The 19477-nt window shown below is 39.4% G+C and overlaps 2 protein-coding genes across 5 annotated transcripts in view; both read left to right on the top strand.

Annotated features, from left to right (window-relative positions):
* Positions 1-19477, top strand: part of LOC116743801 (zinc finger protein 677-like) — a 132096-nt gene that overhangs the window by 11646 nt on the left and 100973 nt on the right. For 3 of the 4 annotated variants that reach the window (XR_004346899.1, XR_004346900.1, XM_032612808.1), the window contains one exon: positions 2006-5288. The exons of the other annotated variant lie outside the window; for it this stretch is intronic. Coding sequence is in view for 1 of the 3 variants with exons in the window: in XM_032612808.1 (XP_032468699.1) it covers positions 2006-3303 (1298 nt within the window). In the remaining 2 variants the exon portion in view is untranslated. Of the gene's footprint in view, positions 1-2005; positions 5289-19477 lie in introns of those variants that run through there. 4 annotated transcript variants of the gene reach the window in all.
* Positions 14243-15156, top strand: LOC116743998 (vomeronasal type-1 receptor 4-like). The gene is given in 2 exon segments (XM_032613283.1): positions 14243-14264; positions 14267-15156. Coding segments are annotated over 2 exon segments (912 nt in total).

Genomic DNA, 19477 nt, shown 5'->3' with positions numbered 1-19477 from the left:
CCCCATGCTCACCCCCCTGGATTTTGTTGTTGTTTCTTGTGACTGCTGTTGTGTCTTTATTTCTCTCAACTAATTTTGTGTGATGTGTTTTCATTGCTGTGTGTGGCCACTGAAGTCTTTGTTGACTTATTGGTCAATTAGTGATTTGACAGATTTCCTTAAACACCTGGAACCAAAACCAAAACAAAACCACCTTATATTCTTTGTAGATGAGCTCTTTCTGTTGGAGAGTTCCTTAAACACTCAGGCAAGGAGTTTAACTCTGCCTTAGCATTCACTTCTTGCAGAAAATCTGATGTTCAGCTGGACATGAGGGCTTAGGAGCTTCTCAGGTCTTTTCTTATATTGCCAGTCCTAGGCATGCCCAAATCTATCTAGATTCCCTGGAATATGTGGGAGATTTTCAAAGTCCTTAATTCCCAGTACAACTCACTCCCCACTTTTTTCTCAGGGTTTTCGATTTGTCCATTGTTTGCCCAAGTTGTTATCCCTTGCCCTAGGTGGGAGTGGCTAGTATATTTACCTTTAAATGTTTTTGACCAAGCCCTCGGGTTAGCAGTTCCACCTAGGTATAGTTTTGCAAGTACTTTGAGCCAGTCCTTTAGGTATCCATCAGGCAGATCAAAACAAGAAAAACAAAACCAAAAAACCAAAACCCAACCAGTTGAAATTCTTTATAAGGTCTGTTCTGTCACCTCTGGTTCTGGAAACCTGTACCAGCCTGTGGGCTCTCATCTTCAAGGCCACTGTCTAGCTGAGGAACAGGGATGGGTCAAGGTAAATAAAAACAGCTGCCTTTTTCTTGGTTAAGAGTGTTCCTGGTAGCTGGAATCCTTTGATTAATTTCCAGAGTTCTTATAAAGTTGATTCTGACAGTTTTTGTGAGTTCATTTCTTGTTTTGTACAGAGAAGTACATTTGGCGTTCCCTGCTTTGTCAGTTTTGTTGTCACATTTCCCCATTAATTTCTGTAATATTACATATTTACCTGGACCTTTTATTTCAAAATCAGTGATTTTTAACATATTTTCCAGTTCTCATATTGTGTGCTTCTTCTGAAATACGTTCTTTCTTTTAGTCTTATAGGTGAATTCTTTAGAATTCCACATACACTGTGTGTGTGTGTGTGTGTGTGTGTGTGTATTTAACAAATGTAAATGCTTATTATTTATGATTTATGGCTGGATTTGTCTCACATTACTAAAATGTTTGTTACTGTTTATTTTGATTAACAGATAATTAATATTTAGCATATGTTATGTAATATAAGCACAGTGAACTAATCGTTACGTTGCAGTATGCCTGTTTTTCATGGGTATAGTTGTATAACAAGTATTCAAAATAATGTTTTGCTGTTCTTACAGTGTTGTTTTAGTGTTGTATACAAGTATTCAGTAGTGTTTTTTCAATATTAATTTTCTTAAGAAACTTTTCCTCCCTCCCTTCCTCCCTTCCTTCCTCCCTTCCTTCCTCCCTTCCTTCCTCCCTCCCTTCCTTCCTTCCTTCCTTCCTTCCTTCCTTCCTCCCTCCCTTCCTCCCTCCCTCCCTCCCTTCCTCCCGCCATGCAACATGTGGGATCTTAGTTCCCCTACCAGGGATTGAACCTGTGCCCCCTGCATTGGGAGCGTGGAGTCTTAACCACTGGACCCCAGTGATTATTTTTAATATCTTTTATTTTTCAAATGTTAGACAGTTATATGCCTCCCATGAGTTGGTGTGTGCTTTGGGGTGCCTGTGGGGAAATTCCTTTTCTTTCAAGGTTATTGTAACTTTTGATAACAGAGCATTTGAAAATAGGCTTTCCTGAAAATAATTTGAATTGCGTGTAATCACCCTTTCTTTTTAGAGGAATCTTATTCATTTGTGTTCCTAAACATTTGCAGACCATGGTTGTAAAGCTTGATAAGTCTGTTAATTGTGAGTTTTACCTTTGGTGTAATATTATATTTTTCAGCATAAAATATCTATCTTCCAATCTGGTTAAAAGGAAGCCTTATATCTTACAGATATGTCTACCAGATGTGTGATCAAAGAATTATCACCAAAACAGGACATTAATAATGGAGACTTATTTCAGACATTGGCTTTTGAAAGACTTGTAAGTCATGATTTTGATTTCAGTGAAGTCCAGCAAAATATGCACAAGTTTGCGAATCAGAGGGAATATGAAGAAAAAAGTTACAAAGGAGTGACTACAACCCCTTGCAAAAATCTCACTGGTAGTAGAGATCAACAGCATCATAAATCCTGGAATAATTTTCCTTTAAAGCAGAATGTTTCTGTAAGAAGTATGTCTCAATATTACAAGTATTACAAGTCATATATGAGGAATAAGGAACTAAAAAGTAACGTAGGCTCTTCAGGAAACAAGTTTTTGAAATGTTTGGAAAACAGGCTTGGATTAAGCCTTCATTCACATTTGGCTGAACTGCAGATTTTTCAAGCCGAGGAGAAAATTTACGAATGTAATCACATTGAGAAGTCTATCAAAAACTGTTCCTCAGCTTCACCACTTCAAATAAGTCCTTCTAGTGTCAAAACCAACATCTGTAATAAAAATGGGAAGGTTTTAACGCATCCTTCATTGCCTATACAACACCAGAAAACACATATTAGGGAAAAGCCCTACAAATGTAATGACTGTGGGAAGGCTTTTAGCCATTGCTCAGTCCTAGCTAATCATCAAAGAATTCATTCTGAACAGAGACCTTGCAAATGTAGTGAGTGTGGCAAAACCTTTAACAGACTCTCAAACCTCACAAGGCATCAGAGAATTCATACTGGGGAGAAACCATATAAATGTAACGTATGTGGTAAGGACTTCATGATACGTTCACACCTTTGGGGTCATGAGCGAATCCATACTGGAGAGAAACCTTACAGATGTAATGAGTGTGGCAAAGCCTTCACTGGGAGCTCAAACCTTACTCAACATAAGAGAATCCATACTGGAGAGAAACCTTATAAATGTAATGAGTGTGGGAAGGATTTCACCACACGTTCACACCTTTGGGGCCATGAGAGAATCCATACTGGAGAGAAACCTTACAAATGTCATGAGTGTGGCAAAGCCTTCACTGGGAGCTCAAACCTTACTCAACATAAGAAAGTTCATACTGGAGAGAAACCATATAAATGTCATGTATGTGGCAAGGCCTTCAGTCAGAATTCAAGCCTTACAGTTCATCAGAGAATTCATACTGGGGAGAAACCTTACAAGTGTCACGAGTGTGGCAAAGCCTTTAAGCAGTACTCAAGTCTCAACAGACACCAGAATATACATGGAGTGAAGATACAGATGTAAAGTGTGTGGTAAGGCTTTTATTAAATGTTCATATGTTTGGAGTGATGAGAGAATTTATACTGGAAAGAAACCTTACAGGAGAATATATTAAGGCCTTCAAGAAATGACCTGGCCTCAGGACCACCAAAGATTTCATGATGGAGAAAACCCTTACAAATATAATGAGTGAGGTGAATTGTTTAAGCAGGTTTCAGAATGTACCGTGCATCAGGGAATTATTAGTAGGGAGAACTAAGTCTAGTCCTTCTTGAAGATTAGTCAAATCATGTTACACTCTGCAGAGTAATTAAAAGTTAAAATCATTTAAAATTCATGAGATGGTGGCAGGGGGGGTCAAAGGATCAAGGATGTTTGAAAAGGCCCACTTACCAAGTTATGAAATGTTTTTATTCTTAGATAAGCCTTCTTGATAAGGCTCCATTTTTAGTGACTTTTAATCTGAGGTTCAGAATCTGTTAATGATGTCATATCTTCATCACAGACCTCTCATGTGCTGCCATGATGAAACACACCTGTAAAGGAACTTTACACCTGTAAAGGAACTTCTTAAAAATTTCGGTCCTAATGTAAAAAGTGATTTGTTTTAAATTTTCTTTCCTTTATTTTTGGTTTTTGTTTTTAATTTTCAATTGCACTTGTTCATTGGTGGTATATATACATTAACCTCGTATCCTGCAGCCCTACTGTAGTGTTTTATTGTACCACACTTTAGGGTATTATTGTATTGTAGGGTATTTATTGTATTGTAGTGTTTTATGTACCACACTTTAGGGTATCATGCAATTGTTCAATTCCAGTGATAGGTGCCACCCAGTTTTGTTCATGGCGTAAAGAGCCTCTCTGTTACCATACTAATGTTGACGCAGTCTTACAGTCATTAAATCCGAATTGGTCATGGGCCAGGTTCCTGTTATTCTGTGTTGCAGTCAGAGCATCTGCATTTTATTAAGATCTCAAAAGCTTGATGCATAATTGGTATTGGCATATAGAAAAATCTTTACTCAAATGGAAACTTGTCACGGCCAAAACTACAAAATAACATACCACTAATCTAAAACATGCTGACAAGTTACGAAAACAACTAAATATAGGTCTAGATTATTGGAAGAACGTAGCTAAACTTCTTCTTCAGTATCTCATGATGGTTAAATACTATACTTTGTTACCGTCTCCGCGAAGTTGAAGTCCCCGTACCTGCTGCTCACCAGTGTGTGAATTTATTGAAATCACTGAACTCCCTGTGCTTAAGTTTTCTTCCTCTTTAGAATAAAAATAGTAGTAGTTTCCATCTCCAAGATTTGTGAAGAATGAAGATGTCACTGAGCTTCCTAGCCGTGATTCTTACATGGTAAAGGTTTTTCAGAGTTACATGTTCAACTCTTAGAAGGCTCTTAATGGAAGTAAAACTTAAGTAAATATTTCTCAGTGAGAACTAATGGTAAGTGGAGAATATTGAATTTCAGTTGAAATCATAAATATAACCATTGCTTCAGGTTCTCCTGCAGCATCCCCCAGAAGAAATATGTCAGTCATTGGGAGCTAACAGATCCTCCAGGCTTTCTTGGCAATAGAAATGGTCTTCTTATCACAGACTATGAGTAGAAACCTGGAGAATTTCTCTCTTCTTTACCGTTATATCTTACTTTCCTTCTCTAGGTGAAGGTTAGGGTCCACAGATTTGATGGTCAGGTTGCCTGTAGCCAACTCCCTCGTCTTCACCTTTACAGGAATCTCCAGGACAGTGATGGCTTTTGGGCAGAAACATTGTCTCAGCGATTTTGGTTGCAAATTTGTTTACTGTGTCCACAGAGTGATACTGTACTATATTCGTGTAAGATGTAACTATCGGAGGAAACTAGGTGAATGCCTCTACTATCTTTGTACCTTCATGTACATCTGTGATTATTTCAAAATAAAAAGTTAAAGGGAATGTGGTTTGCTGTGGCTTTTACAAGATTCAAATCCAGCTGTTTGTTGATATGAGAATAAAGGATATGATAAATGAGTCTAACAATAATTCTTACAACTGTCTACTCATCACCTCTTCCTGTTTCATGAGTATTGTAAATGTGGATGTGCCTACACCCCACATGATACAGATCTACTCTACTTCCAAGAACTCCTGAATCAGAAGCACAAGGGTAGAACTAGAGAATTCGGTATTTAATGCGTTTGCTGTATTATGGATTGGTGGATACTTCGTTTTGGAACCACCACCAGTCCTGCATGAAGTGAGCAGACCTTCTGAAGAAAGAGGAAGACCAGTCTAGAAGCAGCACTGTGATTCTTTTCATTTCTGAATGAACAGAGCTTCAATCTTGTCCTTAAAAACAGGGATCAGAAGCTTGGTTGTTCAAGGCAGGGCTTCTCAAGAGCCTGACCGTGGAGAAAGATGCGCAAGCACAGGTCGTACCTTTTGGATGGAATGTGTCTTCTAATACGGTTCTCTAATACCGTACGTCTCTGCACAAAAACTCTGAGTGGGGTCCAGGCATTCCTAGTGCTTTTAAGAGAATTTTATGGGCATACTGGTGAATGTCATAGTTCCTGAAATAAAACACACACACTTCCAGTAGTGACAGTTGGGGAGATTCTTTTAATTTTATACAGCATGAGACAAGAATAGGAGTATAAAGATAGTTCCGGTGTAGTATGAGGATTACTAGTTGAGTTTTGTGGCAGAACTTCTGGGTCCTGACAAGTTGTTTAACCTTTGTGAGTCTCAGATGGCTCCTTTGAGGTGGCACCTGCCCTGGTAATCTCAGTTGAGAAGTGTGAGGCTCACGGGGACCTTCCTGTGCAATCATTTGGTAAATAGAAGGCACTATGCTTGTGTGAGCCTTCCCATTATAGGGCACGTAACTGTATTCTAATTCATGGGATTCTCAATTTAAGAGCAATTTATGCTCTTGTAAGAGCATACACCGCCTCCAAAGCCATTCTCTCAGCCTTCGTGTGAGTCTCTTTGGGTTCATCTTGCTTGGGACTCTCTGTGGTTCTTGTACCTGGATATCTGTTTCTTTCTTCAGGGTCAGGAATTTTTCAGCCATAATCTCATCAAATATATATTTTTTTAATTATTTTATTTTAGGGCTTCCCTGGTGGCGCAGTGGTTGAGAGTCCGCCTGCTGATGCAGGGGACACGGTTTCGTGCCCTGGTCTGGGAAGATCCCACATGCCGCGGAGCGGCTGGGCCCGTGAGCCCTGGCCGCTGAGCCTGCGCGTCCAGAGCCTGTGCTCCGCAACGGGAGAGGCCACAACAGTGAGAGGCCCACGTACCGCAAAAATAAATAAAAATTAAAAATTATTTATTTTATTTTATTTTTGGCTGCATTGGGTCTTCGTTGCTGCATGCAGGCTTCCTCTAGTTGTGGCAAGGTGGGAGGCTACTCTTCCTTGTGGTGCACAGGCTTCTCGTTGTGGTGGCTTCTCTTGTGGAAGCACAGGCTGTAGAAGTGCAGGCTTTGGTAGTTGTGGCTCGTGGGCTCTAGAGTGCAGGCTCAGTAGTTGTGGCGCATGGACTTAGTTGCTCCGCAGCACGTGGGATCTTCCTGGATCAGGGCTCGAACCCATGTCCCCTTCATAAGCAGGTGGATTCCCAACCACTGCACCACCAGGGAAGCCCCCATCAAATACATGTTTAACCCTTTTATCACTTCTCCTTCTGGGACCCCTATAGTGGGAATGTTAGTACACTTGATGTTGTCCCAGAGGTCTCTTAAACTGTCCTCATTTTTTAAAAAATTGTTTTTCTTTTTGATGTTATGATTAGATGATTACCATTATTCTGTCTTCCGGATTACTTATACTTCCTTCTGTATCACCTAGTCTGCTGTTAATTCCTTCTAGTGAGGTTTTCATTTCAGTTATTGTATTCTTCAACCCTGACTGATTTTTTATTATGTTTTTTGTTCCTTGTTAAAATTCTCACTGTGTTCATCTATTTTTCCCCTCAAGTTCCATTAGCATTCTTGTTACTAATGCTTTGAACTCTTTATCTGGTAAATTGTGTATCTCTCTTTTATAAGTTGTTTTTTCAGTTATTTTTTTTTCTTTTTCTTTCATTTGAAACAAATTCCTCTGTCTTCTCATTTTGGTTAACTTTCTCTGTCTCAATGAAATTAGGTGAGTCAGTAAGCCTCCCTTATGTGGGAGCATCTCTATGCGGTTGCGTGTGCCCAGTGGCTTTGGTGGGAGAGCTGCATCTGAAGTAAGCACAGGTCACGTCTTCCCCAGGGTTGCTATCAGCTGTCACCTTGGTGGGAGGTGTGGCTGGAGATGGAGGAGATAGAACCAGAGCCAGGTGCCAGCAGGAACTTTCCCTCCCCTCTGCTCAGAGACCATCACCACCCTATTAGGGGTGGGGTTCGTCCCAAGGTGCTGGAGCAGAAGCCCTGAGGGTAGGGTCCAAGCTGGTTCTGTTTCCTCTGAGTGTGTGCCCTCCATCCTCCTGGCAACAGCACCTTCAACCCAAAAGGAGCGGTGCTGAAGCAAGAGGGGTCAGAGCAGGTGCCCGGTGTGGGCTGGAGTGTGTTGGGATGCTTCTGGCATGTCAGATTTCCAGACAACTCCTCATCTGCCGCTTCCATGAGCACCAGTAATGAGTGCTCTCCCCTCTCCCCCTGTTCAGATGCAGTGCCGGGTCTAGCCTGCTCTTCACCACCCCCCTGCTGCCCCAAGTGCACACTCCCCTGCAGCGGTAGTCTCTTCCCTGGTGGGGAGCTGTGCTGGAGCTAGAGGGGCTGGGGCCGGCACTTGGTGTGGGCCAGGGCACTCACTGGAGCAGTCGGGACACTGGCCAGAGCCCCGGGCAGTTTCAGTCTGCTTCCTTCACCACCTTGTTCCTGGGAGTAAGTGAGCATGCGTGTGGTCTTCACAAGCGGAATCTGTTTCTTACAGCCCTCCTTTAAGTCCCGCTGGTTTTCAAACTAACCAAGGGGAATTGTCTTCCCGGGGTTGGATCCCAGGGCTAGGGTGCCCAGTATATGGTTTGAAGCCCTTACTCTCCAGGGAGGATCTCCAAGCTTGTGATATCCCTGTGGATACCACCCTGATTGCTTCACCTCCCTTCCTGCGTGACTCTGTGTATATCTTTCTTTACAGCCTTGGTTGTACAGGAGTCCTTTTACCAGTTTCCACTTAGTTTTGCAAGAGAATTTTTCCCCATGTAGATGTAAAAATATTTTTGATATGTTCATAGGGGGAGATGAGCTCAGCACCCTCCTCCTCCACCATCCTCATCTCCTTCCTCCAGGTCTAACATGGTTTGACTCCAGTTGGATTTTTTTTTTCAAGAGATCTAGTTAAAACATTTGGATTAAAGTAAAATAAAGAAATATAGGGCTTCCCTGGTGGCGCAGTGGTTGAGAGTCCGCCTGCCGATGCAGGGGACATGGGTTCGTGCCGTGGAGCGGCTGGACCCGTGAGCCTTGGCCGCTGACCCTGCGCGTCTGGAGCCTGTGCTCCGCAACGGGAGAGGCCACAACAGTGAGAGGCCCGAGTACAGCAAAAAAAAAAAAAAAAAAAAAAAGAAAAATGTATGTCATGGCTTTTTAACCTATTAAAAACACAACATGACCATATAATAGACTTTACAGTAGGTCATCGGTATAATTAAATGGTACTATTACAACATTTATTAAGGTACAATTTCCCAGTACTATTACTTGATGAATAACAAACATAATCTAACATTATATGTGTGTGTGTGTGTGTGTGTGTGTGTATGTTTATGGTCTAATATTTGGTAAATATTTCAAAGTGCCTCTTCTCAGCTAAAAATTTGTATTTCTCTATTTCCAGGCCACAAGGTTCAACATATCAATATCCATTATTTCAAACTCATTCTTTGTTTTTCAATTGATTGTATCTTTAATACTTTACAGAGGTAGCTATATTAAAATATTTCCTATACTTGAGACAACTGTTTTGCTCCTGCAGAAATCCACCTGCCATCAACTCCACAGAAACGAAAAGGAATCGTGACTTTCTTCCCCAAATAACTATTCCTCCACTGTGTGTGTGTTTAGTAAAAACCTCCACTTAATTCCTCATGTAACTGACATGAGAGTACTCCTTCAAATCGCTTTCTTTCCAATAAGGTCAGATGGCATCCTCACACTATACAGAAAAATCTATCTTCTACAGATGCCAAAACCCGTGCCATCTTATCCCAAACATCACGTCTTTTTAAATTTCCTCACTCACCTCATGGTTTTTTTTTTCTTTTTTTAAAATTGTCCAAAACATCTTTATACTCTCTTTTCCCCCACTCCATTTAATCTGGCCATTGCTACACGAAAAATAATTAAACATGCTGTCTTCCTATATATCATACTTCACATGAGCACCATCTTTATAACGATGTAACATACAAATTTCGTAACTTGGCTTCTAATATACCTACTCTCTGAAACTGACTTCCATTCCATCTGCACCCCATGGTACCTCATTACTCCCTGAGAACATTTTTCTCTTCAGTTTCTTAATGACCATCCTGCATGCTATTCTTTTTTTTCATGGAACTTTTCCAGGAATTCCATGTTTAGTTAATTTCTGGATAAATTCATTATGTGAAATTGAAAGTTCCACACTCAAAAGACATCCTCCGGATGTCCAGATTGTGTCAGGCTCTACTGTTTTTTTGTTTCGGTTTTTTAAAAATTTCATTGACTCTGAACTACTCCACTACAAACATTAATACAATTCAATTGTATAAGTAATTACATAATAATTACATAATGTTTCATTTACAGTTGCTACTACTTTTCATCGTTTATTATGGGGCAGAATTTTATGTCTTGTGCACCATTCCCTTGTGATGTGACTTCCATAATTTCACTTACAGCTCTGTGAGGATGAGGGAATACACAAGTGAACATGGTACAAAAACATAACTTTATCTCTTTCTGATAAGATCAGGAGCTTTTGCATTCCTTACACAGGCAAAGCAGAGCCTGTATTACATTGACGTTATGTCTTGTGAGAAGAAAGGGACTGACAGTTGGGAAACACGCAGCAACGAATGCAGAGATGTTCACTGGTAACCAACTGGGATTATTAAAAAGAGCAACACAGATTTGGAAGATGGAGAAGAGAGTGTAAACCTACTAGTAGGTTACTAGTCAACCTACTAACCTTCCAAGCCTCCATCTCATGCTTATCCCTCTTCTTTTATCAGACCACAACAATCTTAGTCACTCTGATTTTATAGCAATAACAAATGAACGTAAATTCTCTGTGTGTGTGTGTATATAGATGTAGTAGTTACTGGGGAAGTCTAGCTTATTGCTCTTATTTCTGGCTTGGAAATTGGGAGGGTTTGAACAGTAAACCCAGAAAAAAAATGTAGACTTGTATGCAGAAAAAAGGATTAGTTGAACTCACGTTGTATATTTATTTATTTACAAAAGCAATCAATTCTGCTGAAAATGCAGGGGAAAAATGTTGTAGAGGATGGTAGCAACCATTCAACATTCTTGAACTGAGCAAGTAGCAATGACTTATATGACAGTTAAATAGTAGCATCTGTTAAAACTTACTATCGAGGTGCTTTTTGGGGGGAGAGGCTTATAGATTTATATATTTCTATGTATATTTTTCTCTTTAGACTACTTGAGAATGGGTCCATATTGGCAAAATACATTTTGCTAGAAAGCATCTTTATCACCACTTAGACTTCCAAATTCGTTGGCATTGAGTTGGACAAATATATGCAATAATTTATAATATAAATTGCTGTCATCATGGCCTTCCTTTTACTTGTAGGGCTTGGAAATTCTCAGGCACTTTGGTTCTTTTTCTCTGCTCATACTTAACTCATGCTGGTGCTTGCGGGTCTGAAGATGAGGAAAGAACTCACTGTTGGGTAGAAAAATTTCTCAGGGGAGCAGAGAAGTCAGCAAGATACAAGAGCTTCATTGCCAGACTCTCACCAGTCAACTCAGTATTTCCTGCTCATTCCATATGAGAACCTGTCAGCCTCCCCAGATCATATAAAAGAAAAAGCTTCTCCCCCGCCCCCCCAATAAAAGAAAAAGCTGGGCTTCCCTGGTGGCGCAGTGGTTGAGAGTCCGCCTGCCGATGCAGGGGATGCGGGTTCGTGCCCCGGTCCGGGAGGATCCCACATGCCGCGGAGCGGCTGGGCCCGTGAGCCATGGCCGCTGGGCCTGCGCGTCCGTAGCCTGTGCTCCGCAACGAGAGAGGCCACAACAGTGAGAGGCCCGCGTACCGCAAAAAAAAAAAAAAAAAAAAAAAAAAGAAAAAGCTTCTCAAAGCACTGCAATGGTCTCCTTGGGAATGACAAATTGATTGTAGTTTTAATGGTAATTAACAGCTTTTAAAAAGTTAATTAAGTTTTTCACACATATCCTCTTGAGCCTGCTTTGCACTGCAGCTAAAAGTGAAAAGATAAATGCGGTTCTGAGGGGAGGGGAGGTCACAGAAACGTAAACCCATATCTAGGGTCTGACTGCCCCCCATGTAACACAGGTGCTGGTTTTCAAACCATCACACTGCATTGCACGGCATCCTGGGAACTGAAAGAAGTCGTGTTACAATTTTCTATTTCAGTCTGAGAGGGAGAGTCTGCCAGTATCAGGAACAGGGGTAAGTGATTATCTCAGAAAGAGGAATTCTTCAGGGTTCAAATCTAGTCCAGCGCCAAAGCCACACAGAAAGATGGAATGATTCTGAGACTTGAGCTGGACTAGTAAAGAGAGATCAGGATTATAGATCCAACATCCATCCACAATGGTTCCTAATTTACGGAGTATGATTTAGTATAATCCACAATGACCTTGATTCCCAGCATTGATTCCAAGTGATAATGCAGCTTGACTTTTAATTTTCTGAAGAACCGTAGTTTTGAACGCAGTCTGAAGTTCAGCCTCGTTTACTGAAACCATATATTAAATTTTCAGGATTACTGAAGATGTGTGTGCCCATAACACCTTCTGCTTGTCATAAAGAGTAAGATGAATCTACAAGTCATTTAGGCCTGTGCAGAAGTGGTGAATCGAAATGGCATTTCCTAGTATAAAACTGTTTGCTCTGGGTATACGAAGTACTTAATGGAGACCGTAATTGTTACCTCCTGAAAATGTCTTTGGTCTGTTTAATTTGATGAGTCTGTTTTCCCTATTGAAGAAAAGGAATCAGTACATAAGAAAAATGTAAATTTATGATGAGTCTCAGATAGCCGCAGTCAGACACAAATATATCGTGATACTTTCACTTATTTAAAAATGTTCTACTGTCGGTTAAAAATGTCTAATTCCAACTTAATAAAAAGCACAGTTTTACACATTAGAGGAGATTCCATTTTGCATACTTTCTTAAATGTTAAAATATAAGACAATCCACCTTTCTTGTTAATACTTTTACTCATGAATTAATATATTCGTGAATACATGATCAGAAATGATTAGAAATTGTTCTACACTAGCAATTATATTACACATTAGTGATTCATATCCACTACTTTATGGCACAGTATGATCGATAATTCCTGTGTTTGGTGGTATTACATTTCGTTCAGGCACAAAAGCGAGTGACACTTTCTATTGTGGTCCTGACACTGAGCCGCTCTTGTATTTATTAAATCCAACTTGGCCATGTGGCAGCTTTCTGTAGTATTTAAAAATCCCAGGGCTTCCCTGGTGGCGCAGTGGTTGAGAGTCCGCCTGCCGATGCAGGGGACACGGGTTCGTGCCCCGGTCTGGGAAGATCCCACATGCCGCGGAGCGGCTGGGCCCATGAGCCATGGCCGCTGAGCCTGCGCGTCCGGAGCCTGTCCTCCGCAACGGGAGAGGCCACAACAGTGAGAGGCCCGCGTAACGCATAAAAAAAAAAAAAAAAAAAAAAAAAAAAAAAAATCCCAGAATTTACATTTGGTTAAGATCTCTAAATCTTTATGAACAATTGTTATTTGTCTATGAAATACATTTTTACACATAATGGAAACTTGTTACAACTAAAATTATAAAATAAATGATGACTGACTTAAAATATTATGACACATTATCAAAGCAGCTAAATATATATTTAAACTATTAGGAGAACACAGCTACCTGGATTTGTCAGTATGTCATAGTGATTAAACGTGCTAGGTTTTTTATCAGACAAGTCAAGTTTAAGTCCTTTCCTGTCTATAACTATGGTATAAATTTAGTCCAACCACTTAATTTCTCTGTATCTAAGTTCTCCTCTTCTTGAGAATAAAAGTAATAGTAGTTCCTTCTCACAGGTTTGGGAAAAATAAAGAAGTTACCAAGTACATATATGACCTTCATAGCAGTGATTCACTCATCAGTAGAGCTTTTTTTTTTTTCAGATTTTCTCCGCTTTTATTTTATTTTATTTTCGTTTTAAATTAATTTTTTTATTTGAGTATAGTTGATTTACAATGTTGTGTTAGTTTATGCTGTACAGCAAAGTGAATCAGTTATACATATACATATATCCACTCTTTTTAAGATTCTTTGCCCATATAGGTCATTACAGAGTATTGAGTATAGTTCCCTGTGCTATACAGTAAGTTTTATTAGTTATCTGTTTTATATACAGTAACATGTATATGTCAATCCCAATCTCCCAATTTATCCTTCCCCCCTTTCCCCCTTGGTAACCATAAGTTTGTTTTCTACATGTGTGACTCAATTTCAGTTTTGTAAATAGGTTCATTTGTACCATTTTTTTTTTAGATTCCACATATAAGTGATATCAAAAGACATATAAAAGCTCTTTAAAATTTATATATTAAAATCTTGGAAACCTCTTATTAAAAGAAAAACATTAAGGTAATCTATCTCAGTGGAAACTAATAATAAGTTGAGAAGATTGGATTTCAGTTGATATGACACATGTAACACATGCCTCATCTTTCTGTTCAGGAAACTCTAGCTCAGAAGGGAAATATCATTCACAGAGAACTGACAGGATGGTTGCCAGAGATTTTGCAATAAAATGATCTTCCTATCCCAGAATATACTTGGAATCCCGGGAAATTTCTCTCTTCTTTACCATTATCTCTTCTGTCACTTCACTGGATACAGCCTAAGATTCACAGATCTGATTGTTGAGCGTCTGCTTATAGCCAACTCCTTGGTCATGCTCTCTGCAGGAATCCCAAGGACAATGGGAGCGTTTGGGTGGAAACATTTTCTCAATGATATTGAACGCAAAGTTGTTTACTGTATTCACAGAGAGGCCAGGTATGTGTCCATTGGCAACATCTGCCTCTTGAGTGTCCGCCAGACCATCAACATCAGTCCCAGGAACTCCAGGTGGGCACAGCTTAAAATGAAAGTTCCCAAATACATTGAATCCTCTATTTTCCTCCACTGGATTCTGCACATGTTGATAAATATTATATTTACTAGGTGTGTGACAGATGATGGGAGTAACAAAAACATCACAAAGCAAAAAGATTTGGGATTCTGTTCTGCTTTAATTCATAACAGAATCACAGTCTTACTGAATGTAGGATTATTGTTATTTCCTGATGTTTCATGTTTGGTGCTCATGATCTGGTCCAGTGGCTCCATGGTTTTCATCTTGCCTAGGCACAAGCAAAGGGTGCTATACATTCATACAACCAATATCTCTCCAAGATCCTCCCCTGAATCTAGAGCCACCCAAAGCATCCTTGTCCTGGTGAACACTTTTGTGTCTTTGTACACTCTCTCTTCAATCTTTCACATGTGTTTGGCTCTTTTTAACAATCCCAGCAGGTGGCTGGAGAACTCTGCTGCACTGATTACTGCATGTTTCCCAACTGTAAGCCCCTATATTCTCACGAGTCATGACCTCAGAGTATCCAGGCTCTTCTTTTCTTGTATAAAGATTAAATAATCACCTAGTCTTATGAGACATATGTAAATTGCTTGTATTTGCACTTTGTTCAGCTGTTTATTCATCCCTCTTTGAGTCCTAAGTACAATTATTAAACAGTCACTTACAAGGGTGGTAAACAAAACAGTTAAGTTTGTGCTCCTAAAGAAGCAATACATTGGGCTTCCCTGGTGGCGCAGTGGTTGAGAGTCCGCCTGCTGATGCAGGGGACGCGGGTTCGTGCCCCGGTCCGGGAAGATCCCACATGCCGCGGGGTGGCTGGGCCCGTGAGCCATGGCCGCTGAGCCTGCGCGTCCGGAGCCTGTGCTCCGCAACGGGAGAGGCCACAACAGTGAGAGGCTCGCTTACCGAAAAAAAAAAAAAAAAGCAATACATCATAATACAATTTTAAATACACTATTATGCAATTATCATATAAATACTTATGTAAATGAAATTTTATTAATGCTTGTAAGAGAGCTTCAGAGTCTAGGCACTATTAAGCAGGAGTTGAGATTTAAGGAGAAGTGTTTGTGTGTGTAACTATCAATCTGGAATAATAATTTTCCTAGAAATAAAGTATGCATGGAACTGTAGGAAAAGCTACATGACATAAACAGCATCCAAGATGGTCATTCAAGAAAAAAAATCCCAGAAAAGAGTGAACAGTGTGGTGTTAAGCTGAAGGGTATTTCAGATTCAGAGAGTAAAGATTTGGGGGGGCCTAAATATGAACTTCTTATATTTCATCTTTGAAGAGATTGCACTCATTTGAAATGTGATGTTATGAATGCACATTTAAACATTTAAACATTTTCATTTGGAAGTGGCCAGTAAGATCTAGAGTGGCTGAAAGAGAGCACAGAACATGCTTTTGCTAATTTTTTAAAGACATCAAGTGAGTGTTGAAAATTTTTAAATACATGATTTCTGGGGTGAAATTGCATGTAATTTGATGGGCTTCCCTGGTGGTGCAGTGGTTGAGAGTCTGCCTGCCGATGCGGTGGACATGGGTTCGTGCCCCGGTCCGGGAGGATCCCACATGCCGCAGAGCAGCTGGGCCCGTGAGCCATGGCTGCTGAGCCTGCGCGTCCGGAGCCTGTGCTCTGCAACAGGAGGAGCCACAGCGGTGAGAGGCCCACGTACGGCAAAGAAAAAAAAAAAAAAAGAAGTAGAATTAAAAATTGGGGAAATAGCCAGGAATTTTAAACAACTACAATTGATATGCTAAGAGCTTTAATGGATAAAATAAACAGCATGAATGATTAGATGGCAATATAAGCAGAGAGATTAAAAAATTAATAAAAATCAAAAAGAAATGCTATACATTAGGGGAAAAACTAACAGAAATAAAGAATGTGTTTGAGAGGCTTATTAGTAGACTGGACACAACTGAGGAAAAATATCTCTGTGCTTGAAGACATAGTAAAAACCTCCAAAACTGAAGCAAAAGAGAAAATGGGCTGGAAAAGAAAAACAGAACAGAATATGAAAAGATTGTGCAACAATTAAAACAGTGTGTCATATGTACAATGGGTATATGAGAAGGAGAATAAAGAGAGAAAGGAATACAAAGTATTTGAAATGGTAATGACTGAAAATTTCCCCAAATGTCTTACATCAAACCAGAATATCCAAATCCAGACAAAAACATTAATAATATAATAACAGACCAATATGTCTCAGGAACAAAGATGCAAAAATCCTCAATTAAATATTAGCGAGTTGAATCCAACAATGTTTTAAAAGAATTGTGCAATCGACCAAAAGGGATTTATCCCAATCAGGCAAGGCTGCTTCAATACTGCAAAATTAAGTACTTGTATCCATGTCATCAACACACTAATGATGAAAAAATATATGATAATATCAATATGCAGAAGAAAATTTTGACAAACTTCAACACCATTCTTGATAAAAGCTCTGTGTAAACTGGGGATAGAAAGAAGCTTCCTCATGTTAATAAGGAAAATCTACAAAAAACCTTACAGCTTACATCACCCTTGATAAGAAACAAGAAGCTTTCTCACTAAGTTCAGGTACGAAGCAAGGTTGTCTCCTTTCACTATTTCTTTTCAATATTGTATAAGAAGTCCATGTTAATGCAATTAGACAAGAATAGGAAGTAAAATGAATACAGATTGGATACAAGATAGATTGGAAGAAAAAAATAAGAAAACTAGCAACTGGATTAAAAATGGGCCAACAAACTTAACAGATACCTCACCAAAGAAGATAGACACTTGACATATAAGCATATGGAAAGATGAACCACAGCACATGTCATCAGTGAAATACAAATTAAAAATTCAATGATATAACACTAAATACCCCTTAGAATGACCAAAATTTGAACAGGGTCAATAACAAAGCTGTGGTGGATGTGGAGCAATAGGAAATCTCATTCATTGTGAGTGGAAATGCAAAATTGTACAGCTACTTTGGAAGACAGATTGCCAGTTTCTACAATAATAAACATCCCCGTACCATGCAGTTCATCAGGCTTGCTCATTGGTATTTACTGAAAGGAATAGAATATTTACTTCCAAAGAAACCTGTACATGGATATTTATAGCACTTTTACTCAAAACTTGAAAGCAACCAAGGTGTCCTTCAGTGAGTGAATTGATAAATATACTTTGGTACATACTGGGAATGGAATGCTATTCAGTGCTAAAATGAGTAAGCATCAAGGCATGAAAATATATGGAAGATCCTTAAGCACATATTACTAAGTGAGAGAAGCCAATCTGAAAAGACTACATAATATATGATTTTAACAATATGATATTTGCTAAAGACACAGGTGTAAGACATTAAAAGTTTCAGTGTTTGTAAACTCAAAATGGATTAAAGACCTGAATGCAAGGCCAGACACTATAAAACTCTTAGAGGAAAACATAGGCAGAACACTCTTTGACATAAATCGCAGCAAGATTTTTTTCGACCCGCCTCCCAGAGTAATGGAAATAAAAACAAAAATAAACAACCGGGACCTAATTAAAAGCTTTTGTACAGCAAAGGAAACCACAAACAAGACGAAAAGACAACCCTCAGAATGGGAGAAAGTGTTTGCAAACAAAGCAACTGACAAAGGATTAATCTCCAAAATATACAAGCAGCTCATGCAGCTCAATATCAAAAAAAACAAACAACCCAATCCAAAAATGGGCAGAAGTCGTAAATAGATGCTTCCCCAAAGAAGACATAGAAGAAGCACATGAAAAGAAGCACATGAAAAGATGCTCAACATCACTAATTATTAGAGAAATGTAAATCAAAACTACAATGAGGTATCACCTCACACCAGTCAGAATGGCCATCATCAAAAAATCTAGAAACAATAAATGCTGGAGAGGGTGTAGAGAAAAGGGAACCCTCTTGCACTGCTGGTGGGAATGTGAATTGGTTCAGCCACTATGGATAACAGTATGGAGGTTCCTTAAAAAACTACAAATAGAACTACCATATGACCCAGCAATCCCACTACTGGGCATATACCCTGAGAAAACCATAATTCAAAAAGAGTCACGTACCAAGATGTTCATTGCAGCTCTATTTACAATAGCCCGGAGATGGAAACAACCTGGGTGTCCATCATCGGATGAATGGATAAAGAAGATGTGGTACATATATACAATGGAATATTACTCAGCCATAAAAAGAAATGAAATTGAGCTATCTGTAATGAGGTGGATAGACCTAGAGTCTGTCATACAGAGTGAAGTAAGTCAGAAAGAGAAAGACAAATACTGTATGCTAACACATATATATGGAATTTAAGGGAAAAAATGTCATGAAGAACCTAGGGATAAGACAGGAATAAAGACACAGACCTACTAGAGAATGGACTTGAGGATATGGGGAGGGGGAAGGGTAAGCTGTGACAAAGCGAGAGAGAGTCATGGACATATATACACTACCAAACGTAAGGTAGATAGCTAGTGGGAAGCAGCCGCATAGCACAGGGAGATCAGCTCTGTGCTTTGTGATTGCCTGGAGGGGTGGGATAGGGAGGGTGGGAGGGAGGGAGACCCAAGAGGGAAGAGATATGGGAACATATGTATATGTATAACTGATTCACTTTGTTATAAGGCGGAAACTAACACACCATTGTAAAGCAATTATACTCCAATAAAGATGTAAAAAAAAAAAAAGCCCAAGAAATAAAATTACTCTTAAAAAAAACCCAAAACTCTTTAAACTTAAAAAAAAAACTACATTGGTATGGGTGCATACACACTTAATATGATATTTCAAAATATTTAATGCTCTCAAATAATATTTAGAAAATGGACATGTTTTCCTTTTTTTATTTTTATCTCAATTAATGCACTTTATA

Source organism: Phocoena sinus, chromosome 19 (assembly GCF_008692025.1).
Source record: "Phocoena sinus isolate mPhoSin1 chromosome 19, mPhoSin1.pri, whole genome shotgun sequence".
Lineage (NCBI taxonomy): Eukaryota > Metazoa > Chordata > Mammalia > Artiodactyla > Phocoenidae > Phocoena > Phocoena sinus.
Note: the sequence above shows the minus strand (reverse complement) of the source record. Positions and strands in the feature narration are given on the sequence as shown.